The sequence below is a fragment of the Pseudorasbora parva genome, chromosome 3, assembly GCF_024679245.1.
Source record: "Pseudorasbora parva isolate DD20220531a chromosome 3, ASM2467924v1, whole genome shotgun sequence".
In the NCBI taxonomy this organism is placed as follows: Eukaryota; Metazoa; Chordata; class Actinopteri; order Cypriniformes; family Gobionidae; genus Pseudorasbora; species Pseudorasbora parva.
Genome location: NC_090174.1, coordinates 63,252,528 through 63,270,729, shown reverse-complemented (window position 1 = coordinate 63,270,729; position 18,202 = coordinate 63,252,528). Strand labels below are relative to the sequence as shown.

The 18,202-nt window shown below is 46.2% G+C and overlaps 1 protein-coding gene across 7 annotated transcripts in view; it reads right to left on the bottom strand.

Annotated features, from left to right (window-relative positions):
• Positions 1-18,202, bottom strand: part of cita (citron rho-interacting serine/threonine kinase a) — a 196,765-nt gene that overhangs the window by 14,227 nt on the left and 164,336 nt on the right. For all 7 annotated transcript variants that reach the window (XM_067439785.1, XM_067439788.1, XM_067439786.1 and 4 more), the window contains 7 exons: positions 9,318-9,457; positions 9,131-9,223; positions 5,619-5,727; positions 5,405-5,533; positions 4,370-4,450; positions 2,003-2,081; positions 1,356-1,535 (listed from right to left, as the gene is read on the bottom strand). In XM_067439785.1, the coding sequence (XP_067295886.1) occupies positions 1,356-1,535; positions 2,003-2,081; positions 4,370-4,450; positions 5,405-5,533; positions 5,619-5,727; positions 9,131-9,223; positions 9,318-9,457 (811 nt within the window). The remainder of the gene's footprint in view (positions 1-1,355; positions 1,536-2,002; positions 2,082-4,369; positions 4,451-5,404; positions 5,534-5,618; positions 5,728-9,130; positions 9,224-9,317; positions 9,458-18,202) is intronic.

Below are 18,202 nucleotides of genomic sequence, written 5' to 3'. Positions count from 1 at the left end.
GCATTAGCTAATATAAACAAACTGAGCAATATATTTTTATAGTATTTATTAATCTAATGTCTCAACTAATATATTAAACTAATGTAAACAAATAAAACCCTATTGTAAATAAAGACGTGTGTACACACACACACACACATATATATATATGTTGAGAAGGCATGGACATTACGACAAAAGACTTTGTACCCTGACAGGAGGTAATTTAGTTTAGTTGATTATGTCAGGATGTTGGGGCTTATTATTTTGTTTTTTATTGTATGTATATAATTTTGATGGTCATCTTTCCAAATTATTGGATAGTGTCATATAAGTCCATGTGGGCTGGGCACCATGAGTGCATGACACTTAAATAAAATATTCATTCATTCATATATATATATATATATATATATATATATATATATATATATATATATATATATATATATGTGTGTATATCTCTGTCGGGGCAGGAACCTCAAATCTGCATATTTTGTCATTTTTATATAATTACTATTGGTCACCATTCACGGTTTTGCAAATATGTAACCACTGAAAGATATAAAAGAGAGCATGTGACTAAACCTCATAACTCCATTGGCTCCTCAAAATGTCAGTCAAACTTCATAACTCCGCCCACCTTTTTCAGGAATGAAGTGCCACACACAGCTTGGAGCGTCTCTGCTTGTTTGCAATCCAATGGTAAATAAAGAGCTGTTTGTTTGAATAAGTTCAGCATTTGCTTTTCTTAAAGCGGTGGTTCTGTGTTTTTTTTTCTAGGCTTGGTTGTGTTTATGGGGCGCAGTATAACATGTCTTAATACTTCTTTTTTTAAACGCTGTATTTTTCTTCTATCCTCCCTTTATTCCGCACCGCTGTCTGTGCTTTGAGCGGCTCGTTTGCTTCCTGCTTCTATGAAGCCCCTCCCTCCGAAAAACCCAATGGTCTTAGATTGATCAGATGGCCAAATGTAGTTTCCTGTATTTTTATTGGCTGAAGCTCAGGATAAGGCCACGCCCCTTCCCATTACAGGCAGAAGTCACATCTGCGGAGACTAGCGAGGGTTTATGATGTCACCAACCCAGGAAGAAGCTCGTTGTAGTCCAAAGCGGCCATTTTTGTAGGCAATAAACTGCCGTAACTTTAAAAGACAATATCTCCGTTTGCAGTGAACTTTCAGCGCTGTAACTTTGCAGAGACTGTTTATGCTCAAACAGCGACATTACACACTAACTAAAGTTACAAAAGTCAAATCGCATACAACCACCCCTTTATTGTTTATAAAAAAGCACAGTATTTATGAGAACCGCCCCCAAAGGTTCAGCCCTATAAAGGATGGCTCAGTCCCATGACAGGAAGCTCAAAGCACTGACCTGCGTGTGGAGCCGTTCCTCTGCGTTTCTGCGCTCGAGCCCTCTTGACTCAGATTGCCTTTGCAGCAAATCACACGCAGCTTATTCTGGTAGGACGAGGCCAGATACACGGCTCCGGATGAGATGGCCGGACCCAGGTACCGCGGGTTAGGAATGTCCAGGTGTGCGTACGCATGTGGCCTGAACACACACACACGTTTGTTTCACTATATTAGTGAGGACATTACATAGACTTCCATTGATTTTATATCAGGTTAATGATATTTTCTATCCCTTAACCCAACCCCTATCCCTAAACCTACCCATCACACACACACACACACACACACACACACACACACACACACACACACACACACACACACACACACACACACACACACACACACACACACACACACACACACACACACCCTAAACCTTCCCATCACAGAAACATCTGCAGAACAACAGATTTATAAGCCTTTTTAACCAGTGAGGACCAGTCCAATGTTAAACTAGTGAGTTGTTTTCATATTTTACTATTTAAGTGAGGACATTTGTGCCCTCACAAGTATTGCCAAACAAGGAACACACACACACACTCACACACACACACACCAAAACAACAACGAAACCAAAACACACACACTGGACGGCAGCTTTACCCAAGCGCAGAGTGACTCTGAACCTCGATGACGTCCAGAGAGTTGAAGTAGGTGACAAACAGGTACGGCTCTCTGTACGCTGTGGAGAAACACACAGGATCGGGACTCACATCAAACGCTCTCGTGACATTTTTATCTCTTTAATGACGAGTGAGTCACAATAAGACCAGAAACATGAAATAAGACCGTAAATAGAGTTCATTTAATTTCACGTGAGTAAAAATCATCTTGACATCAAACACAATGCTGAAAATTCAGCTCTGATCACAGGAATAAATTACACTTTACTGTATATTTACATAGAGAACAGATGATTTATGTAATAATATTGCACATTTTTACTGTATTTTTGATTACATATTTATGCGAGCAGAGCAGAAGAGAATTCTTTAACAGCATAAAAAAAATGTACCTACAACTTTAGAATGGTTGTGTATATTACATAAATATTTGAATAATAAATGACTGTATAAATACTTTTCACATATTATAAACATTTAAATCAAATTATATATATATATATATTAGGGATGCAACAATACAGTTAGTCCACGGTTCAATACATACCTCGGCTTTTAACGGTTTTCGGTTCGTTTTTTTGCTGTTCTATTCTTAAGCCACAGGAACAGCAGGAGAAAAAAAGACTATTTTTTGATTGCAAAATACTCTTTCTTTATTTTACTTAAAATAACTAAAAAATCTGACTTAAACTTCGATTTTTACTTTAAAAAAAACCTTGTACACATTGCTAGTGTACTGTATAATACAGAATACATATGTAAAGATTTACAGTGGCAGCTCAGAGATGTACAGTAGCATTTAAGTGTGAAATTGAATGAATAAATGTACAAATAAAACACTACATAGACTTCACTGTAAAATATAAATAATGAACTTTGGTGATTGTGAATATTGTGATAGTGTTCCGTGAGTATAACTCTAGCACTAACGTGTGAGGTGAATGCATGTCGCGTTGTTCAGTATATTGGGATGGAGGCAAATTATAGAATTTGTTGAACATTTTCAACGCAATTCACAAGCGCATGTTGAACCGTGAATACCGTTATATATATAACGATCAGGCATAACATTATGTCCTAATATTGTGTTGGTCTCCCTGACCCGTCAACGACTCTAAACCCCTGAAGGTGTGCTGTGGTATCTGGCACCAAGATGTTAGCAGCAGATCGTTTAAGTCCTGTAAGTTGCGAGGTGGATCGGACTTGTTTGTTCAGCTCATCCCACAGATGCTTGATTGGATTAAGATCTGGGGAATCTGGAGGCCGAGTCGACGCCTCAAACCATTCCTGAAGCATTTGTGCTTTGTGTCAGGAGCATTATCCTGCTGGAAGAGCCACAGCCACCAGAATACCGTTTCCATCAAAGGCTGAACATGGTCTCAGCAATGCTTAGGTAGGTGGAGCGTGTCAAAGTAACATCCACATGGATGGAGGACCCAAGGTTTCACAGCAGAACATTGGCCAAAGCATCACACTGCCTCCGCCGGCTCGCCTTCTTCCCATAGTGCATCCTGGGGCCATGTGTTCCCCAGGTAAGACACACACACACACACACATCCGGCCATCCACGTGATGTAGAAGAACACGTGATTCCTCAGACCAGGCCACCTTCTTCCATTGCTCCGTGGTCCAGTTCTGATGCTCACGTGCCACTGTTGGTGCTTTCGGCGGGGTCAGAGGTCACCCTGACTGGTCCATACGTCTCAAACTGAGCTGCTCTGTGTATTCTGACAGCTTTCTATCAGAACCAGCATTAACTTCTGGAGCAGTTTGAGCTCCAGTAGCTCGTCTGTTTGATCGGACCCCACGGGCCAGCCTTCGCTCCCCACGGTCATCAATGAGCCTTGGCCGCCCATGACCCTGTGGCCGGTTCTCCACTGGTCCTTCCTTGGAGCACTTTTGATAGATACTGACCACTGCAGACCGGGAACAGCCCACAAGAGCTGCAGTTTTGGAGATGCTCAGACCCAGTCGTCTAGCCGTCACAATCTGGCCAAACTCGCTCAAATCCTTACGCTTGCCCATTTCTTCTAACGCATCAACTCTGAGGACTAAATGTTCACTTGCTACCTAATATATCCCACCCACTAACAGGAGATGAAGAGATCATCAGTGTTATTCACTTCACCTGTCAGTGTGAATAATGTTATGCTTGATCGGTGTGTGTATATATATATATCAATCATGACATGCATGCGATTGGTTTGTTCTTGGTGTAACCGGTTTCTAGTGATTTGTTCTGTTTTCTGTGTCGCTCTTGTTGTGATCAGGTCAGGACTATCAAACTCTAGACTGTGTACTGATTATTAACGCTGAATTAAACAGATTTATTTTGATAAGGTTTTACCGAAGGACAGAGGCAGGCGGCTCCATTTGATGTCATCGCTGCGACTCCTGCGGCCGTACGCGTCCACAAACACGCCGAACTCTGTAAGCAACGACACACACTGGTCAAACACAGATTCACGAGCATCTCCACCGTCTGTCTCTCTCTCTCTCACACACACACACGTTTGTTTTTGACATATGGGGATATTCCATAGGCGTAATGGTTTTTATACGGTAAAAAACGTATTTTCTATCCCCTTACACTGCCCCTTAACCTACCCATCACACACACACACACACACTGCCTCTAAACCTACCCATCACACACACGCACACACACTGCCCCTAAACCTACCCATCACACACACACACACACACACACTGCCTCTAAACCTACCCATCACACACACACACACACACACACACTGCCCCTTAAACCTACCCATCACACACACACACACACACACTGCCTCTAAACCTACCCATCACACACACACACACACACACTGCCCCTTAACCTACCCATCACACACACACACACACACTGCCTCTAAACCTACCCATCACACACACGCACACACACTGCCCCTAAACCTACCCATCACACACACACACACACACACTGCCTCTAAACCTACCCATCACTCACACTCGCACACACTGCCCTTAAACCTACCCATCACACACACACACACACTGCCCCTAAACCTACCCATCACTCACACTCGCACACACTGCCCTTAAACCTACCCATCACACACACACACACACACACACACACACACACACACACACACACACACACACACACACACACACACACACACACACACACACACACACACACACACACAGGAAACATTCTGCATTTTTACTTTCTCATAAAAACTCCTCCTGTGTGATTTATAAGCCTTTTGTAAAGTGGGGCCATGGGTAATGTCCTCATATTTCACCCTCTCCTGTAATACCCGTGTCATACCCATGGCATTATACACATTTGTGTCCTGATACTTCACAAAAACATGGCCACACACACACACACACACACACGTACCGTGGAAGCAGAGCAGATATTCTACTTTCTGCGGCGCGCTGGACACCTGGATGATGGAGATGGGGAAGCTGTGGGAGGAGGCGGCGAACACGGCCGAGGCCAGCGTCACGTCGTTCTTATCCAGGAACTCTGAACACACACACACACACACCTCAGATCAGTTAAAAAACAGCACTCAGCAACAACAGTGCAGAGTGTGTGTGGATCATCTCACCTTCCAGCACGTACTGCTTCATCTCAATCTCGTAGAACTTGTTGGTGCCGATGATGATGCTGTATCCAGTGAAGTGAATGCAGCTGCACGGTTCAGATGTCTCGATCTCCTGCACACACACACACACACACACACACACACACACACACACACACACACACACACACACACACACACACACACACACGAACGGAGGAGGTTTATGCCATTTTAAAGGATCCTAATTTTGTTTTTGATCTTCTACAAAAGGTTTACATGCAACAAAGCAAAAAAAAAACACTCATAGGCTGCTTTTACACTGCCGGTCTTGACGCACAAATTCCGATTTGGTGACTATATCCGATTTTTTTGTTGACCCGCTTCCGTCATCTTTTAAAAGCGACCCATATCCGATATTTGCCTTTACACTGTACGTACACTGGCGAAACAGCCTAAGACGTCCTTAACCGGAAAAGGAAATAAAACGGCGCGATATGCAATGGCTGCAGACAAAATGATTATTCAGTGTTTTGCGGTCCGCACTTTTCCACACATCTTTAAAGGTCAGCAAAACATTTCTCTCATAAGGCAGAGAAAAAGAGAGCCCTTGACGGGGTTGCCAGGTTTTCACAACAAAACCCGCCCAATTGAAACTCAAAAGTGTTAAAGTAGCCCAATTCTGCAGGAAAACCGCGGACTTGGCAACACTGGCCCTTGATCGCAGTTCCTGTCCTCATTCGTCCTTTTTTAAATGACGTACGACTCGCATTTACTGGGGAATATCCGATTGGACCGCTTACAGACGCAAATGCACGTATCCGGATCGGATTTATTCCCACATATGAGTGAGGCCTGAATCCGATCTGAGGATATCAGATACCATCTGTATTGTTTTTCCTGCTTAAACGTTCACATCACATCCGAACTGAGCCACATGAGAGGAGAAAATCGGAATTGGGTCACTTGAACCATGCAGTGTAAATGAGGCCTAAATATCCACTGCAGCATCAGCTCTGAACGGATCAATAAAGGATTCAGTCTCTCTAAACCCCGCCTTTCCGAGAGCCTTCTCTGCTGTGATTGGTCAGATGACCCAGTCTGTTGTGATTGGTCAAACCGACCACTAATGGGGTGGTAATTATCAGATCTTTCAAATTTTGCAGCCCTTTTACAAACAGCTACTTTTACACAATACATGAAAGCATAATTACACTTTAACCCCTTAAGGTTTCTTTGTAGTTTTTTTGTGTGAGTGACATATACACAACCTTTAAAGACTCATAACTCCAAAACTATAGCAATGAGAGTCCAACGGTAGGTATCATTTGTTAGCAAAATATTCATTTGATCATATTTGGACAATCTAATGCTAACTGCTAATAAAAGACTATATTTATTACAGACTTATATTATTACAATATTATTTATGTTACATTATATATATACAATAATATATTCTGTGATGCGCATTCGTTACGCTGAAAAGATCGCGCTTGACCATAAACACACTTTCAAATGTCAGTTTATCGTTAAAAACGTTTTTATGAACCCTTAAAAAAGTGTTCACTGAAGTAAACACTGACTCGGTTCTTCTGCCTTCAAGTGGGACCTTTTCAACGTAACGAACATCACGGAACAGAGCAAGGCCAGCATTTGTGCTTATAAAACAAACTCTTTTATTTAATGTTTAAATGACGATGGTTTGTCTAGATAAGACCCTTATTCATCGTCTGCTGTCGTTTAAAGCCCTCTGAAGCTGCACTGAAACGGTCATTTGGCCCTGGAGCCGTTTGAGGCCCATTGAAGTCCATTATATGGAGAAAAATCCTGGAATGATTTCATCAAAAACCTTCATTTCTTTCCCACTGAAGAAAGAAAGACATGGACATCTGGGATGACACGTGGGTGAGGAAACTCAGCAAAAGTTTATTTAAAAGAGAACGAATCCTTTAAGAAACGCTGTTATTCCTCTAAACCAGTGTACCGCCAGCGTGCGCCACCTAGCTGCTATAAAAACGAATTGACATATTTTTCAAAAATCCTGCATGGATCAGCATAAAAGAGGTTTCATTTGAAAGCTTAGTCTAAACTTTACAATGAATGTAGCCATTATGAGTATTTTATAAGTAGGGGTTAAAGGGATCCCCTGGTGTTGAGACTTGTATGGCTTATGTAAGGGCTAATGTCCACCCAGCCGGTTGTTATCTCAGAATAAACCCCTCCAGAGCGATCAGGACCCCGAGGCGAAGCGGAGCGTCACTCTGAAGGGGTTTATTCTGAGATAACAACCGGCTGGGTGGACATTATCCCGCTTATTACACGCCTACTAGTCTCAAATAAATTAGACATTAAATATTGTCTTGAGATTAAATATTTTATTAGCTCTTACGCAAAGCTTCCGCGAAGAAAAACAGTTCCAGACTGCTTTAAGCCTTTATCTATCGCTGCTAAATGTTGAGAATGAATGCTGAAAGGGTTAGTTCAGCCAAAAATGAACCCAAGCCTATGATTTACTCACCCTCAGGTCATTATAGGTGTTTATGACATTCTTCTGTCAGACAAATACAATCAGAGTTATATTTAAAAAGTCCAGGCTAACGTTAATCCCAGCAGTAGTTGGAGCTGTTTCTGAAGTCCATTAAATGCAGCTGTCCGTCAAATAACGTGCTCTACACGACTGCGATGGGTTAATAGAGCTTCTGATTCCAATCGATGCGTTTGTGTAAGAAAAAGATCTATATTTAAAACTTTATAAAGGAAACCCGCCTTGAAGTCTTCCATTGTAGCCCACGGCTGTTTAAGCCACAAGATGGCGCCAGCGTTAAGCTCAGAAGTAGAACCGGTCAAGATAACTCGCAGTACCCGGATGAGCGGTGTGTGTTATCTGGAAATAACATACCGCTGGAATGCACGATTGACCAATCAGAATCAAGTATTTCACAGAGCCGTGTAACAATATAACATAAATGATATCTCTTACTGTAATACAGTAGAAAACCCATGTCCACATAAAGTCACAAACAGATCGGCAGACGCGCACACACACACACACACATACAGCTCTGTCTCAATCGAGGTGCTATGGGCTGCTCTCATCAGTCTCCACGACAGGGGCTGTATCCGAAATCGCCCCCCTATTCCCTGAAAAAGGGCATTATTTTGAAGGGACAGCCATTTGGTGTCCGAAACCATAGTGGACATGTTTGAGTGCACTCATTTAATCCCACATTGCACTGCAATAACAAGTGTACAGCTGATGTAACGTTACACAGAGTTTGTGTGCACATGTATGTTTGAGTGTTTTTTAAATAAAACTACAAAGCAATTCATTGGTTTTGTTTAACTCTGAAACAATTTTCGAGTTGCGTTGTGGTAAAAATGGCGCTGCCCATGGTCCAAATATAAAATCTATTTTTCATGGGTTTTCTACTATATATTTCAGTAAGAGACATCATTTGTTATATGAAGCCATACAAGGGGATCCCTTTAAACACGCATGCCTGACGTTCATAAAGAGGATCTTTATACAGTACCTTCCTGATGCAGAACTTGTTGAGCGTGTCGTTGAAGCGCAGGATGGTGATTTTATTGGGCATCGCGGCACAGATACACATGCCAGTGTCGATCTGAAACACACACACTCTTCATTCTTCAGTATACTGATAAACCGACACACATGCATGCAGACTCGAGGGGTCAGGGGTCGTGTGAATGCTTCACCTTTCCAGAAGCGAAGAGATGGCATCCCTTCACCGCCTCAAATATATAGGGGCTGAGATCGGGCGGAGCCGGCAGATGAGACTGAGCCAGAGACTGTTTAACACGCTTAATGTCCACCAGACACAGAGCGCGCTCCTCACCTGCCACACACACACACACACACAACACAATTATCAATAATACTGCATGAGAAAAAAAACTTGAATTGGGCTCAATTGTGGATGAACTCGACACTATTGAACTGAACCGAGTCAACGCTGAGCTGAATAATGACACTGTGGTCTGTCCAGAGCTTCTTTACAGCTGGAAGTAGCTGCGTTTCCATTACCCTTTAAATTGGGCAAATTGACAATACGCCCAATGGAAACGTGTCAATTTCGCAAAAACTCCCATATATCGCAAAACATTTTTACACTCTTATGAGGCGTTTTTTCAGGCAATTTGAAAAAGTGGAATTGAAATATGTTTTTTGCAAAATGCATTTACAGGTGGGTCACCTGGTGCGGTGACGCATTGCTGCCACATAGGGCCTACAAATGATTTTTCTACTCAATTATGTCGTAATAACGAGATGTTATGTGTTTTAACAACATATTTTCTCATATTAACGAGATCTTTGTCGTTAAAACGACATATTGTCTCCAAATAAGGACAGTGGTGTAACTTTAACCTAGTAATGACGGACCCTGGTGCCGCCACAAATACCATAACTATCTATAGACCAACTATAAGTAAGACATCTATTCAAGAAATGTATTAAAACAGAAAGACACTATAGTTTCAGCATTACTTAAAAGCAGCGGAAACACGCATGTCAATCCATTCCAGACGATCTTGGTTTGCTTCTTTTTTAATATACAGGCAATTAGTTGATGAAACATTGATCAAAATTAAAATACAATTTGTACAAAACAGAAAGACTTTCTAGAAAATCAAACTCGAAGTGGTCAAAATCATGTGTGTCTTACTCATATCTTGCTGCTCACTTTCATAATCAACAGATGAAATTAAAATAATATTATAGGCTAATATTTAGGCCTAAACATAGCCTATTCAGTTTCATAGTTAGGCTTTGTTTTCTTTAACCCACGGACGACGAAGGCACCGGGAATTTTTTTTCTTCCTTTAAGACAGCGGAAACGACTCCCAATACTCCGTCACTTTTAGCCATACAGATAAGTTCAAGACATAATTATAAACGGTCTACTTTTATTAGTGTACACTCCCAATAACAGCAAAGGCCGTGGACTCAGAGAACGGATTATTTTGCACTCAATCCAAACGCTGTCTTCCTTTCAAAAATGTATTGAATGTATTTACTAAACGCAGAGTTTTTCATTTCAAAAGCATTTCTAAATTCAGTTCATATTTCTAACAAATGGAATTTCAAGGCAAAATAACAAAGTAGTGAAAAAAACCTTTGAGTTACCACCATTCAAACTCAAACATTTCGTTCTTCTCTATTTGTGGCAATGCATCACAACAGGGGCGGAGCCAGACGATGTAAACATTCGGGGCTTAGCCCAAACTTAGAGGGGTCCGGGGGTATACTCCCCCGGGGAGATTTTTTTCAAGAACAAAAACACTAAATAAGTAGAGCATTGCTTAAAGCGGCGGTTCTGTGTTTTTTTTTAGGCTTGGTTGTGAAGGAGAGCAGGAGCGAGTGTTGAGGAGCTGAACATGGCTGCTGGAGCGATTGGTTATTAACGTTACTGTAGTGAAGCAGAGCAGGAGCGAGTGTTGAGGAGCTGAGCACGGCTGCTGGAGCGATTGGTTATTAACGTTACTGTAGAGAAGCAGAGCAGGAGCGAGTGTTGTGGAGCTGAGCACGGCTGCTGGAGCGATTGGTTATTAACGTTACTGTAGTGAAGCAGAGCAGGAGCGAGTGTTGAGGAGCTGAGCACGGCCGCTGGAGCGATTGGTTATTAACGTTACTGTAGTGAAGCAGAGCAGGAGCGAGTGTTGAGGAGCTGAGCACGGCTGCTGGAGCGATTGGTTATTAACGTTACTGTAGTGAAGCAGAGCAGGAGCGAGTGTTGAGGAGCTGAGCACGGCCGCTGGAGCGATTGGTTATTAACATTACTGTAGTAAAGCAGAGCAGGAGCGAGTGTTGAGGAGCTGAGCACGGCCGCTGGAGCGATTGGTTATTAACGTTACTGTAGTGAAGGAGAGCAGGAGCGAGTGTTGAGGAGCTGAGCACGGCTGCTGGAGCGATTGGTTATTAACGTTACTGTAGTGAAGCAGAGCAGGAGCGAGTGTTGAGGAGCTGAGCACGGCCGCTGGAGTGATTGGTTATTAACGTTACTGTAGTGAAGCAGAGCAGGAGCGAGTGTTGAGGAGCTGAGCACGGCCGCTGGAGCGATTGGTTATTAACGTTACTGTAGTGAAGCAGAGCAGGAGCGAGTGTTGTGGAGCTGAGCACGGCCGCTGGAGCGATTGGTTATTAACGTTACTGTAGTGAAGCAGAGCAGGAGCGAGTGTTGAGGAGCTGAGCACGGCCGCTGGAGCAATTGGTTATTAACGTTACTGTAGTGAAGCAGAGCAGGACCGAGTGTTGAGGAGCTGAGCACGGCCGCTGGAGCGATTGGTTATTAACGTTACTGTAGTGAAGCAGAGCAGGACCGAGTGTTGAGGAGCTGAGCACGGCTGCTGGAGCGATTGGTTATTAACGTTACTGTAGAGAAGCAGAGCAGGAGCGAGTGTTGAGGAGCTGAGCACGGCCGCTGGAGCGATTGGTTATTAACGTTACTGTAGTGAAGCAGAGCAGGACCGAGTGTTGAGGAGCTGAGCACGGCTGCTGGAGCGATTGGTTATTAACGTTACTGTAGAGAAGCAGAGCAGGAGCGAGTGTTGAGGAGCTGAGCACGGCCGCTGGAGCGATTGGTTATTAACGTTACTGTAGAGAAGCAGAGCAGGAGCGAGTGTTGAGGAGCTGAGCACGGCCGCTGGAGCGATTGGTTATTAACGTTACTGTAGAGAAGCAGAGCAGGAGCGAGTGTTGTGGAGCTGAGCACGGCCGCTGGAGCGATTGGTTATTAAAGTTACTGTAGAGAAGCAGAGCAGGAGCGAGTGTTGTGGAGCTGAGCACGGCCGCTGGAGCGATTGGTTATTAACGTTACTGTAGTGAAGCAGAGCAGGAGCGAGTGTTGAGGAGCTGAGCACGGCCGCTGGAGCGATTGGTTATTAACGTTACTGTAGAGAAGCAGAGCAGGAGCGAGTGTTGAGGAGCTGAGCACGGCCGCTGGAGCGATTGGTTATTAACGTTACTGTAGTGAAGCAGAGCAGGAGTGAGTGTTGTGGAGCTGAGCACGGCCGCTGGAGCGATTGGTTATTAACGTTACTGTAGAGAAGCAGAGCAGGAGCGAGTGTTGAGGAGCTGAGCACGGCTGCTGGAGCGATTGGTTATTAACGTTACTGTAGAGAAGCAGAGCAGGAGCGAGTGTTGAGGAGCTGAGCACGGCTGCTGGAGCGATTGGTTATTAATGTTACTATAGTGAAGCAGAGCAGGAGCGAGTGTTGAGGAGCTGAGCACGGCCGCTGGAGCGATTGGTTATTAACGTTACTGTAGTGAAGCAGAGCAGGACCGAGTGTTGAGGAGCTGAGCACGGCTGCTGGAGCGATTGGTTATTAACGTTACTGTAGAGAAGCAGAGCAGGACCGAGTGTTGTGGAGCTGAGCACGGCCGCTGGAGCGATTGGTTATTAATGTTACTATAGTGAAGCAGAGCAGGACCGAGTGTTGAGGAGCTGAGCACGCCCGCTGGAGCGAATGGTTATTAACGTTACTGTAGTGAAGCAGAGCAGGAGCGAGTGTTGAGGAGCTGAGCACGCCCGCTGGAGCGAATGGTTATTAACGTTACTGTAGTGAAGCAGAGCAGGAGCGAGTGTTGAGGAGCTGAGCACGGCCGCTGGAGCGATTGGTTATTAACGTTACTATAGTGAAGCAGAGCAGGACCGAGTGTTGAGGAGCTGAGCACGGCTGCTGGAGCGATTGGTTATTAACGTTACTGTAGAGAAGCAGAGCAGGAGCGAGTGTTGAGGAGCTGAGCACGGCTGCTGGAGCGATTGGTTATTAGCGTTACTGTAGTGAAGCAGAGCAGGAGCGAGTGTTGAGGAGCTGAACACGGCTGCTGGAGCGATTGGTTATTAACGTTACTGTAGTGTAGCAGAGCAGGACCGAGTGTTGAGGAGCTGAGCACGGCTGCTGGAGCGATTGGTTATTAACGTTACTGTAGTGAAGCAGAGCAGGACCGAGTGTTGAGGAGCTGAGCACGGCCGCTGGAGCGATTGGTTATTAACGTTACTGTAGTGAAGCAGAGCAGGACCGAGTGTTGAGGAGCTGAGCACGGCCGCTGGAGCGATTGGTTATTAACGTTACTGTAGAGAAGCAGAGCAGGAGCGAGTGTTGTGGAGCTGAGCACGGCTGCTGGAGCGATTGGTTATTAACGTTACTGTAGTGAAGCAGAGCAGGACCGAGTGTTGAGGAGCTGAGCACGGCCGCTGGAGCGATTGGTTATTAACGTTACTGTAGTGAAGCAGAGCAGGAGCGAGTGTTGAGGAGCTGAGCACGGCCGCTGGAGCGATTGGTTATTAACGTTACTGTAGAGAAGCAGAGCAGGAGCGAGTGTTGAGGAGCTGAGCACGGCTGCTGGAGCGATTGGTTATTAACGTTACTGTAGAGAAGCAGAGCAGGAGCGAGTGTTGAGGAGCTGAGCACGGCCGCTGGAGCGATTGGTTATTAACGTTACTGTAGTGAAGCAGAGCAGGACCGAGTGTTGAGGAGCTGAGCACGGCTGCTGGAGCGATTGGTTATTAACGTTACTGTAGAGAAGCAGAGCAGGACCGAGTGTTGTGGAGCTGAGCACGGCCGCTGGAGCGATTGGTTATTAATGTTACTATAGTGAAGCAGAGCAGGACCGAGTGTTGAGGAGCTGAGCACGCCCGCTGGAGCGAATGGTTATTAACGTTACTGTAGTGAAGCAGAGCAGGAGCGAGTGTTGAGGAGCTGAGCACGCCCGCTGGAGCGAATGGTTATTAACGTTACTGTAGTGAAGCAGAGCAGGAGCGAGTGTTGAGGAGCTTAGCACGGCTGCTGGTGCGATTGGTTATTAACGTTACTGTAGAGAAGCAGAGCAGGAGCGAGTGTTGAGGAGCTGAGCACGGCCGCTGGAGCGATTGGTTATTAACGTTACTGGCAGAGCAGGACCGAGTGTTGAGGAGCTGAGCACGGCTGCTGGAGCGATTGGTTATTAACGTTACTGTAGAGAAGCAGAGCAGGACCGAGTGTTGTGGAGCTGAGCACGGCCGCTGGAGCGATTGGTTATTAATGTTACTATAGTGAAGCAGAGCAGGACCGAGTGTTGAGGAGCTGAGCACGCCCGCTGGAGCGAATGGTTATTAACGTTACTGTAGTGAAGCAGAGCAGGAGCGAGTGTTGAGGAGCTGAGCACGGCCGCTGGAGCGATTGGTTATTAATGTTACTATAGTGAAGCAGAGCAGGACCGAGTGTTGAGGAGCTGAGCACGGCTGCTGGAGCGATTGGTTATTAACGTTACTGTAGAGAAGCAGAGCAGGAGCGAGTGTTGAGGAGCTGAGCACGGCTGCTGGAGCGATTGGTTATTAGCGTTACTGTAGTGAAGCAGAGCAGGAGCGAGTGTTGAGGAGCTGAACACGGCTGCTGGAGCGATTGGTTATTAACGTTACTGTAGTGTAGCAGAGCAGGACCGAGTGTTGAGGAGCTGAGCACGGCTGCTGGAGCGATTGGTTATTAACGTTACTGTAGTGAAGCAGAGCAGGACCGAGTGTTGAGGAGCTGAGCACGGCCGCTGGAGCGATTGGTTATTAACGTTACTGTAGTGAAGCAGAGCAGGACCGAGTGTTGAGGAGCTGAGCACGGCCGCTGGAGCGATTGGTTATTAACGTTACTGTAGTGTAGCAGAGCAGGACCGAGTGTTGAGGAGCTGAGCACGGCCGCTGGAGCGATTGGTTATTAACGTTACTGTAGTGAAGCAGAGCCGGAGCGAGTGTTGAGGAGCTGAGCACGGCCGCTGGAGCGATTGGTTATTAACGTTACTGTAGAGAAGCAGAGCAGGACCGAGTGTTGAGGAGCTGAGCACGGCCGCTGGAGCGATTGGTTATTAACGTTACTGTAGTGAAGCAGAGCCGGAGCGAGTGTTGAGGAGCTGAGCACGGCCGCTGGAGCGATTGGTTATTAACGTTACTGTAGAGAAGCAGAGCAGGAGCGAGTGTTGAGGAGCTGAGCACGGCTGCTGGAGCGATTGGTTATTAACGTTACTGTAGAGAAGCAGAGCAGGACCGAGTGTTGAGGAGCTGAGCACGGCCGCTGGAGCGATTGGTTATTAACGTTACTGTAGAGAAGCAGAGCAGGAGCGAGTGTTGAGGAGCTGAGCACGCCCGCTGGAGCGAATGGTTATTAACGTTACTGTAGTGAAGCAGAGCAGGAGCGAGTGTTGAGGAGCTGAGCACGCCCGCTGGAGCGAATTGTTATTAACGTTACTGTAGTGAAGCAGAGCAGGAGCGAGTGTTGAGGAGCTGAGCACGTCCGCTGGAGCGATTGGTTATTAACGTTACTGTAGTGAAGCAGAGCAGGAGCGAGTGTTGAGGAGCTGAGCACGGCTGCTGGAGCGATTGGTTATTAACGTTACTGTAGTGAAGCAGAGCAGGAGCGAGTGTTGAGGAGCTGAGCACAGCCGCTGGAGCGATTGGTTATTAACGTTACTGTAGTGAAGCAGAGCAGGAGCGAGTGTTGAGGAGCTGAGCATGGCCGCTGGAGCGATTGGTTATTAACGTTACTGTAGTGAAGCAGAGCAGGAGCGAGTGTTGAGGAGCTGAGCACGGCTGCTGGAGCGATTGGTTATTAACGTTACTGTAGTGAAGCAGAGCAGGACCGAGTGTTGAGGAGCTGAGCACGGCTGCTGGAGCGATTGGTTATTAACGTTACTGTAGTGAAGCAGAGCAGGAGCGAGTGTTGAGGAGCTGAGCACGGCCGCTGGAGCGATTGGTTATTAACGTTACTGTAGTGAAGCAGAGCAGGAGCGAGTGTTGAGGAGCTGAGCACGGCCGCTGGAGCGATTGGTTATTAACGTTACTGTAGTGAAGCAGAGCAGGACCGAGTGTTGTGGAGCTGAGCACGGCCGCCGGAGCGATTGGTTATTAACGTTACTGTAGAGAAGCAGAGCAGGACCGAGTGTTGAGGAGCTGAGCACGGCTGCTGGAGCGATTGGTTATTAACGTTACTGTAGAGAAGCAGAGCAGGACCGAGTGTTGAGGAGCTGAGCACGGCTGCTGGTGCGATTGGTTATTAACGTTACTGTAGAGAAGCAGAGCAGGAGCGAGTGTTGAGGAGCTGAGCACGGCTGCTGGAGCGATTGGTTATTAACGTTACTGTAGTGAAGCAGAGCAGGAGCGAGTGTTGAGGAGCTGAGCACGGCCGCTGGAGCGATTGGTTATTAACGTTACTGTAGTGAAGCAGAGCAGGACCGAGTGTTGAGGAGCTGAGCACGGCTGCTGGAGCGATTGGTTATTAACGTTACTGTAGAGAAGCAGAGCAGGACCGAGTGTTGAGGAGCTTAGCACGGCCGCTGGAGCGATTGGTTATTAACGTTACTGTAGTGAAGCAGAGCAGGAGCGAGTATTGAGGAGCTGAGCACGGCTGCTGGAGCGATTGGTTATTAACGTTACTGTAGTGAAGCAGAGCAGGAGCGAGTGTTGAGGAGCTGAGCACGCCCGCTGGAGCGAATGGTTATTAACGTTACTGTAGTGAAGCAGAGCAGGAGCGAGTGTTGAGGAGCTGAGCACGGCCGCTGGAGCGATTGGTTATTAACGTTACTGTAGAGAAGCAGAGCAGGACCGAGTGTTGTGGAGCTGAGCACGGCTGCTGGAGCGATTGGTTATTAACGTTACTGTAGTGAAGCAGAGCAGGACCGAGTGTTGTGGAGCTGAGCACGGCTGCTGGAGCGATTGGTTATTAACGTTACTGTAGTGAAGCAGGGCAGGAGCGAGTGTTGAGGAGCTTAGCACGGCCGCTGGAGCGATTGGTTATTAACGTTACTGTAGTGAAGCAGAGCAGGAGCGAGTATTGAGGAGCTGAGCACGGCTGCTGGAGCGATTGGTTATTAACGTTACTGTAGTGAAGCAGAGCAGGACCGAGTGTTGAGGAGCTGAGCACGGCTGCTGGAGCGATTGGTTATTAACGTTACTGTAGTGTAAAGCAGAGCAGGAGCGAGTGTTGAGGAGCTGAACACGGCTGCTGGAGCGATTGGTTATTAACGTTACTGTAGAGAAGCAGAGCAGGACCGAGTGTTGAGGAGCTGAGCACGGCTGCTGGAGCGATTGGTTATTAACGTTACTGTAGTGAAGCAGAGCAGGACCGAGTGTTGTGGAGCTGAGCACGACTGCTGGAGCGATTGGTTATTAACGTTACTGTAGTGAAGCAGGGCAGGAGCGAGTGTTGAGGAGCTTAGCACGGCCGCTGGAGCGATTGGTTATTAACGTTACTGTAGTGAAGCAGAGCAGGAGCGAGTATTGAGGAGCTGAGCACGGCTGCTGGAGCGATTGGTTATTAACGTTACTGTAGTGAAGCAGAGCAGGAGCGAGTGTTGAGGAGCTGAGCACGGCTGCTGGAGCGATTGGTTATTAACGTTACTGTAGTGTAAAGCAGAGCAGGAGCGAGTGTTGAGGAGCTGAACACGGCTGCTGGAGCGATTGGTTATTAACGTTACTGTAGAGAAGCAGAGCAGGACCGAGTGTTGAGGAGCTGAGCACGGCCGCTGGAGCGATTGGTTATTAACGTTACTGTAGTGAAGCAGAGCAGGACCGAGTGTTGAGGAGCTGAGCACGGCCGCTGGAGCGATTGGTTATTAACGT